General features: G+C 45.1%; 1 protein-coding gene across 1 annotated transcript; it reads right to left on the reverse strand.

The window, feature by feature from the left end:
• Positions 1 to 3289: 3289 nt before the first annotated feature.
• On the reverse strand, positions 3290 to 4926 carry LOC123078950 (gallate 1-beta-glucosyltransferase 84A24). The gene has a single exon (XM_044501607.1). The coding sequence runs from the start codon at positions 4909 to 4911 to the stop codon at positions 3523 to 3525; it is 1389 nt and encodes a 462-aa protein (XP_044357542.1). The 5' UTR covers positions 4912 to 4926; the 3' UTR covers positions 3290 to 3522.
• Between the last annotated feature and the right edge of the window lie 4480 nt (positions 4927 to 9406).

A 9406-nucleotide genomic window follows, 5' to 3' on the forward strand; every position in this document is an offset into this window, starting at 1 on the left:
CATACTTGTTTGCAAGAAATCATCATGGACGCATGAACACTTTCATTCATATCTTTTCCTCTGATGCATATAGCCAAGATGCAGGCGACACATATATAGTCTTCCTATTCAAGTGTGCATTTGCATTCCAAAAGCAAAATTTCAAATATGTACACTTTGGGGGGGGGAGCTTATACATGTTACATGTATTTCAAACATGTACTTCTATGGTGTATTCTTATTTAAAGTTTTGATGTATGTTGTCATCAATTACCAATAAAGGGAAGATTGAAAGCACAATTGCTCTCCCGGTGGTTTTATAATTCATGTCAACATGCATATTGTTGGACTAATGTTTTCCTCTAGTATATTTCAGGAATATTTCAACTTTGGCAAGTATGTGGATGAAGATGTGGACCCCTCAAGCTACTAAAGAACAATGTTGGCAAAGCTTCAAGACTATATTTTTGGTTAAGTGATCCAAGATCACACTGAGTCCATAGGAAAGCCAATACCATTAAAAGGGATAAGGTTTTGATCATGGACTATTTGCTCAAAGTGATTAGATATATTGCTCCAAAACCCTCAGCCACACCCTCACATTCTTCTCTGTCCAAAAATCTAAAGTCAAACTCGGTCCTACCGATACACATCTACCCAGACTCACCGAGATACACTTGACAGAGCCACTGCCTAAACCCTAGCAACTCGGCGCCGCCGAAATGACATTCGGTCCCACTGAAGTGCATGTGCCAACCTTCTGTTGCCTATCAATTTCATCTCGGAATTTGTGAGTGGTTTCGATCAGTCTCACCAAAGTATGGAAAGTGCTTAGGTCATCACCCATCGGTCTCTCCAAGTTGTTTCATCTAGTCTCGCCGAAAAGCCTAAAGTTCAAACCTTTTGCACTAATCGGTCTCATCGAGTGATTCCATCCAGTCCCACCGAGTTGTGCATAAAGGTGTGTAATGGTTAAGTTTTTGGTGCTGCCTATATATACCACACCCATTCCACCAACTCTCAGATAGAACAACCAGGACGAAACTACCACTTCCCATATACATTTTCTGAGAGAGAACCACCTACACGTGTGTTAAAACCAAGGGGATTCCACTTCAACCTTTGATCCTTGATTTCTAGCCCACTCAAGTTGCTTTACACTTCAATCCTTCTCCTACCACCATGCCAAATCTGTGAGAGAGTGACTAAGTGTTGAGGAAACTATCTTTTAAAGCACAAGAGGAAGGAGTTCATCATCAACAACATATATTACCTTTTGGAGAGTGATGTCTCCTAGATTGGTTAGGTATCACTTGGGCAAAACCTCTCTTGGGATGTGATGTCTCATAAATTAAAAACCTCTCTTTCTCGATCCCACGCCTTCTTTGGATGTGATGTGTCTGTTGGAGAGGTGTGGAATCACAATGCTCCCCGAGCGTCCCAAGGACTCACCATATTCTCCTCACAATCACATAATGCAAGATGACGTGAATCCACTAGTTGTGCCCTTGAACGCAGAAATGGGACCTTTACAAACAAGGTTGGGGCAGTCTCCATAACTAAATGGAAGGCTCCCAACATCACCACGAATCTTCACCACAAGGGAATGTGGCTCCGCGGTGACCTCTTCCATCTAGGGTATCCAAACACCTGAAGAGTAACAAGTTGTTGAAGATGAAAGAGCCGAGGAACACATATCGTTTTGGTAGGAATGTAGATCGGGTGAATCTCCTCCTATCCCCAAAGTATGAGAGAGCTTGAGTGGTTGGGTAAGTAGATCTTGAGCTTTTTCTGGTTTGGCAATGGAGGGGAAAAACTTGAGGTAGATTAGGATTAAAGGGTGGAAGAAGGGGGTTACTTATACCCTCCAAGTGAAAGGAGTCGTTGCATAGCCGCAACCCCGTGTACCTGGACTAAAAGGGGTTCAGGCTCTTAGACACACCAGAGAGGCCACAGCTTGCCCCGGGCACCCGAGGGTCAAAGACCCTGGGCACCCAAATGGATCAGCTGGGCTAGCGTGCAGAGGGCCGGGCACCCGAGGGTCCAGGACCCCGGGCACCCAGACTGTCCAGAGCGGGAGCACATACTCCGGGCACCCGGGGGTCCAGGGACCTCAGGCACCCTGACAAATCCGAGGCAAAGAAAAAAAATCCTCTGGTGCCTCCAGGCACCCAGATCACGAGGGCAACAGGTACCCGGTCCTCTGGGTGGGACTCCAATAACACTTGAGAAACCCTTCCAAAGTCTGAAATAATTAGGGATAAAAGTATAAATGGAATTTGATTGAATTGCCCGACTCCCTAATCGTTGCAACCCCTCTTCATAGTACGGATGTTCCTACGACACAAAAAGTAACCGGATAACTTTCTAAGACATCGAAGAACACTGTCTTTTGCCCTTTTTGAATAGTGGGGTTACCGAAGTCCATAGACCAAATGGAGAAACCAATGTCCTGAGATAAACTTGATAACCGACATTAGTTCTCGCAAATCGTATTGTGATCAACAACAAAATCGTAATTGAGTGACAATTGCACTTTCAGTAGGTGCATTTCCTTTGAGTCATATCAAATCACTTCGCGTCAATGTGGACAATTATGCTCATATCAATGAATCTAGGCATGGCATTCTCCAATGTTGCTTGATCCGACATGAATATGCAGAACTTGAGTCTAGCTATCTTGTTAATTGGCTTGAGTAAAGTCTATAAGGGGCTGGTGAAGGGCTATATAACACCCAGAGAACTAGAAAGAGCTCTGGTTGTTTTCCTTCTGTTTAGCAGGATTGTAGATATCCTAGGGAGGTCAAGATCTTTTCTCTTGCGACATGCTTTACCTCTCTTTTGGTTAGAGACATCAACTTCTGAGCCATGTGCAATTTGATCACGGGCAAGTCTCCTTATTGTTCCGACGGTTCTAAGACTTGTATGCAATAGGCCAACAACCTTCTCTTTGTCCTTTTTTCTCAACTTCTCCATCTTTACTCAGTGGTTTCAAAGCAATATATGTAGTAAACATGTGCTTATTTGGCAGGTTTTTTCTTTATTGGTTGTTGAACACCTGCAAAGGAGCAAAAGGAGCAAGTTTCTTTACTCCAACAGTGCAAATACTCCAACAATCCAAATTCAAAGGAGCAAAAGGAACAAGTTTCTTATACTCCAACAATGCAAATACTCCAACAATCCAAATTCAGTTAACATTACTCCAAAATTCAAAATTCAGTTAACTGCATTACTCCAAACTATAAAATTCAGCAGGTAAATTGTATGAGAAAGTGAGCGACTTTTGATATTTCCTTATTATGCACTAAAATTAGGAAATGTTTTATCAATAAACTTGTATGAGAAAGTGAAAAGCAATAATAATGACCATCACGAGAGGATGAGGGCACACTACACTGATAAGACAATGAAGATTAAATAGTACTCGCTTGATAAACAAATATAAAAGGGTTTAGATCACTAATTTCCTCTAGTGATCTAAATGCTTTTATATTTTTTTTATGGAGGGAGCACTAATGCACATGAAGCACGCTCCCTTTGGGTCTACTTTATCTGGTCAACAAAAGCTTGGACGCCGTGATCCGACGAGCCGCCGTCGGCCAGCGCCGCACGCGCCCTCTCCTTCCAGCTGGCCGCTCGTAGTCGCATCGCTCCCGCCTCCGGCCCGCTCATGACCTCCTCGATGGATAGACGGAGCGCTTCCCTTGTCACCGGCGTCGGGGCACGGACGCCGAGTCGGTACACATCCACTAGGAATTTCGCGTTGATGCTCTGGTCGGACCACCTCGGGCTGGCAACGACCGGCACTCCCGCGGCGAGCGCCTCCGTGGTAGAGTTCCACCCGCAGTGCGTGACGAAGCAGCCGATCGCGCCGTGCCCGAGCACGTGCGCCTGCCTGCACCACGGGACGACCTTGCCTCTGTCGCACAAGGTGGCCGCCGTGACGCCGTCCAGGGTGCCCTGGAAGAGCACCGCGCGGTTGTCGTCGCGCATCACCCAGAGGAACGGCCGGCCCGTGCTGGCCAGCCCCTGCGCTATCTCGGCAGTCTCGTCGTCGTCCGTCTTCACGAGGCTCCCGAACGCAGCGAACACCACCGAGCGCGGCGCCTGCGCGTTGAGCCACGCGATGCAGCCGTCATCATCGGAGGACCCGTCGATTTCGCCGATTTCCGGCTTGATGAGAGGGCCGACTGGAATAACCGGCAGGTGCTCGCTAAGGGCCGCGACGGCCTCGTGCTCCAGCTCGTCGAAGGTGCTGACGAACACCCACGATACCTTCTCGCGGATGACGCTGAGATCCGCGAAGAGCATCTCTCGCCACATGTCCTGGTCAGAGGCGTAAATCAGGAGGGGACGGAGGTCGTCGATGGCGAGGTCCGGGAGCCCAGGGATGGCCAATAGCGAGCGGCCGGACGCGCCGTCGTCCGCCTCTGGAAAGGCCGCCAGCGAGTGCACGTAGTGGTAGTACACGGAGAGCAGGGCGCAGGACTGGATCCACAGCATGCCGCAGGGGAGGCCCATGTCGCGAGCCACGCGGAGCGCCCACGGGACGAAGGCGTTGGTCACGACGCACGTCACCGGCCGCCCGGCCTCGGCCTCCCGGCGGATGAGCTCCTTGAGCGCCGCCGGTCCAGCGGCCTCGACATGGCGCGCCATGTCGCCGGCGTCGCTGAACCGTGGATCCTCCGGCTCCCACAGCCCGCCGCCGCGCAGGCGCTCGAACCGGAACCCCGCGCGCTCGTGGCCGTCGCCGTCCTCCTCCACGCGGACGGCTGCTCGGAGAGCGGTGGTGAAGGTGACTAGCACGCCCTTGGCGGCCAGGCGCCGGCCAAGGCGCATGAGGGGGTTGATGTGGCCCTGGAATGGGGTGGACACGAGGAGGGCGTGCGGCTGAACAGGCCGCGGCGGCGGCGTCGTCGTCGTCATCGTCATAATGGCGGCTGTGTCCGTGGCAGCTGCTTCAACTACTATTGTCCTACACTCTTTAAATAAGAGTGGGATATGACTTAATTGCATGGTAGTACCACACTTCAGCACCTACCTACGAATTGGTACCATTAGTCATATTTTTTGCATGTCAGTACCATCTCAGCGCCTAATTGTAGGAAAACAGTCTAAATTGTGTATAACAGTGTATTGACGCTGTATCTGACCGGCGGGACTCCCTGGCAGGTACCATTAGTCATATTTTTTGCATGTCAGTACCATCTCAGCGCCTAATTATAGGAAAACAGTCTAAATTGTGTATAACAGTGTATTGACGCTGTATCCGACCGGCGGGACTCCCTGGCAGGTGTTGATGTGGCATATTCTTTTGCGAAAAAGACACTAAGTTTTTATTTAATCGCATATATACCCCTTGTTTGCCAGAAAAAGGTCCGGCTGAAAAAAAACAAATATTCGCGCGCGCGCACTAGTCGGGATTCGAACCAACGACCAGACGTACGCGGCGCCCGCTCAATACCGCTGTGCTACATCACACATCGCCCTAAATATACTACGCGTATAGTTATACCATTGTCATTCTGTTTTCTATAAAATAATGATTCTTTTTTAATTCGACCGCGCGAGCCAGCCGGGATTCTAACCCACGCCGATACGTTCGCACCGCGAGCTCGCTGCCGCTGCGCCACTGCATCATGCACGTCTTTTTAGTCCGAGCCGTTCCATTTTTGTGTGTATACGTTTGTTTTTCACATTTCGTTTATCTCTTTTCAGATCGTGTTTATTCTTCGAGCACTATGCTGTGTGTGTGTTGTATATTGAAAAAATTATACATATATATACAACGTATATTAAAAACTGTTTAATATATATATATATATATATATATATATATATATATATATATATAGGATGAACGTTTTTATAAGATAATTGTATATTGAAAAATGTTCAATATATATAGTAAACAATGTGATGGACATTTTTTTCGTACGATACGCTTTTATAAGATTAACTTTTTAATATCTTGCAATGAATATCTTTTTAATTACAATGTGATAAACATTTTTTAATGTCATATAAATATTTTTAGTGTCATATAACTTTTTAATATGTTGCAGTAGTGCAGCGGCAGGGAGTGCGCGGATTCGAATACGGGTAGTATTTTTTTTAGTGTTGTACGAAAAACGGAACAGTCGAAAGTAGACAAAGTCATACGCGTGCGAGTTGACGCAAGTGATGCAGTGGTCCAGCGGTAGCGAGCAGATTGGCGAGTGTTCGATTTGCGGCGGGCGAGCGCGCGATTAAATTTTAATTTTGTAGTTTGTAAAATACAAAAAACGGCCGATTGTATAAGAGGACATACGCGTTCATTACGCACAACTGGTGCTGTAGCGCAGCGGTACCGAGCGCTCTGTGCGAAAGCCTGGTCGCGGGTTCGAATCCCGGCTGGCGAGCTCGTTAATTATTTTTTCGGCAGGACCCTTTTCTGGCTAATCAGGGATATATAAGTGATTAAATAAAAACTCAGGGTCTTTTAGAAAAAAAAATTGCCACGTCATCACCTGATAGGGGGTCCAACGTCAATACACTGTTATACGTGATTTAGACTGTTTTGCAGCAATTAGGCGCTGAGATGGTACTGACATGTAAAAAATATAAATATGATTAATGATACCAATCTGTGAGTATGTGCTGGAGTTGCTGGGATTTTTAACAGCGAATGTTGGAGTTGCGGGGATTTTAGACTACTCACAAGCACGGCAACAAAAAATAGTCACCACAAATCTAGCTCAGCTCTGCTGTACTTCTCAACTTTCATCGTTGATGCCGATGACAGGCTCCCACTTGGAGTAATCAAGGACGCTCGTTAATTATTTTTTCAGCAGGACCCTTTTCTGGCTAACCAGGGATATATAAGTGATTAAATAAAAAACTCAGGGTCTTTTAGCAAAAAAATTGCCACGTCATCACCTGATAGGGGGTCCAACGTCAATACACTGTTATACGTGATTTAGACTGTTTTGCAGCAATTAGGCGCTGAGATGGTACTGACATGTAAAAAATATAAATATGATTAATGATACCAATCTGTGAGTATGTGCTGGAGTTGCTGGGATTTTTAACAGCGAATGTTGGAGTTGCGGGGATTTTAGACTACTCACAAGCACGTCAACAAAAAATAGTCACCATAAATCTAGCTCAGCTCTGCTGTACTTCTCAACTTTCATCGTTGATGCCGATGACAGGCTCCCACTTGGAGTAATCAAGGACGCTCGTTAATTATTTTTTCAGCAGGACCCTTTTCTGGCTAACCAGGGATATATCAGTGATTAAATAAAAAACTCAGGGTCTTTTAGCAAAAAAATTGTCACGTCATCACCTGATAGGGGGTCCCGTCGGTCAGATACAACGTCAATACACTGTTATACGTGACTTAGACTGTTTTGCAGCAATTAGGCGCTGAGATGGTACTGACATGTAAAAAATATGATTAATGATACCAATCTGTGAGTATGTGCTGGAGTTGCTGGGATTTTTGACAGCGAATGTTGGAGTTGCGGGGATTTTAGACTACTCACAAGCACGGCAACAAAAAATAGTCACCACAAATCTAGCTCAGCTCTGCTATACTTCTCAACTTTCATCGTTGATGCCCATGACAGGCTCCCACTTGGAGTAATCAAGGACGCTCGTTAATTATTTTTTCAGCAGGACCCTTTTCTGGCTAACCAGGGATATATAAGTGATTAAATAAAAAACTCAGGGTCTTTTAGCAAAAAAATTGCCACGTCATCACCTGATAGGGGTCCCGTCGGTCAGATACAACGTCAATACACTGTTATACGTGACTTAGACTGTTTTGCAGCAATTAGGTGCTGAGATGGTACTGACATGTAAAAAATATGATTAATGATACCAATCCGTGAGTATGTGCTGAAGTGTGGTACTAACATGCAATTAACTCATAGGATATGGGCGATCTACCGCTGGCGCAAGCGTTTGTTGTTGGAGTTGCTGGGATTTTTGACAGCGAATGTTGGAGTTGCTGGGATTTTAGACTACTCACAAGCACGGCAACAAAAAATAGTCACCACAAATCTAGCTCAGCTCTGCTGTACTTCTCAACTTTCACCGTTGATGCCGATGACAGGCTCCCACTTGGAGTAATCAAGGACGCTCGTTAATTATTTTTTCGGCAGGACCCTTTTCTGGCTAACCAGGGATATATAAGTGATTAAATAAAAAACTCAGGGTCTTTTAGCAAAAAAATTTGCCACGTCATCACCTGATAGGGGGTCCCGTCGGTCAGATACAACGTCAATACACTGTTATACGTGACTTAGACTGTTTTGCAGCAATTAGGCGCTGAGATGGTACTGACATGTAAAAAATATGATTAATGATACCAATCCGTGAGTATGTGCTGAAATGTGATACTAACATGCAATTAACTCGTGGGATATAGACGATCTACCGCTGGCGCAAGCGTCTGTTGTTTTAGTTGCTGGGATTTTTGACAGCGAATGTTGGAGTTGCTGGGATTTTAGACTACTCACAAGCACGGCAACAAAAAATAGTCACCACAAATCTAGCTCAGCTCTGCTGTACTTCTCAACTTTCATCGTTGATGCCGATGACAAGCTCCCACTTGGAGTAATCAAGGACTTAAGCTGCATCGATGCATTGTTTTTTTGCCCATACACATCTCGATCCTGTGATATCTTGCATACGACTGTTATACGTATACCCCGGATCATGTAACCTGGTCTATGATTTTTCCACGTGGTCCATTCATTTACGGCCAAGTAATGGACCAGTCACCCCGCAAAAAAAAGAAAAAAAAGAAAAAGAAACTGGTCGATGCTCCAGTGCAGCAGCTGCTGTACCATCGTACTTCCTCCTTCCCGAATTACTTATTGTAAAAATAATAAAAATAAATGTATGTAAAACTAAAACACATTTAGATACATCATTTCCATGACAAGTAATTTCGCATGAAGGGAGTACATCATACGACTTCCCGATCCAAATGACAGCTTACCTTCAAATGAAGTGTTCTGTTTTAATATGTCTAAATACATCTAGAACTAAAATACGTCATTCATTTTCACGACAAGTAATTCCGGACTGAGGGAGTACATCATACGACTTTCGGATCCAAATTATAGCTTAGCTTCGAACGAAGTGTTTTGTTTTACTCTTGTCGTTTTTAAACACATGAGCTATTTTGTTTCTAGTTTGTTTCTAGCACTCCCTCCTATCCAAAATAAGTGTCGCAGATTTGAACTAAGGTTGAACTATCCTTTGTTTGAGACTGCGACACTTATTATGGATCACAGGGAGTACTAGATATTTGTTTTTTCGTCACAAAGAAAGCATAAATATTTTACTACGATTAGTCTAGAATTTATCTATCCATATATTAATATGATTATGGAGAAGATGAGATTTTATTTGATGAACAATTTGGTAAGCATTT

This window comes from Triticum aestivum, chromosome 3D (assembly GCF_018294505.1).
Source record: "Triticum aestivum cultivar Chinese Spring chromosome 3D, IWGSC CS RefSeq v2.1, whole genome shotgun sequence".
Lineage (NCBI taxonomy): Eukaryota > Viridiplantae > Streptophyta > Magnoliopsida > Poales > Poaceae > Triticum > Triticum aestivum.

Excerpts from the sequence above, each read along its gene's own strand:
- LOC123078950 (XM_044501607.1), bottom strand. The coding sequence starts at position 4,911 with ATGACGATGACGACGACGACGCCGCCGCCGCGGCCTGTTCAGCCGCAC.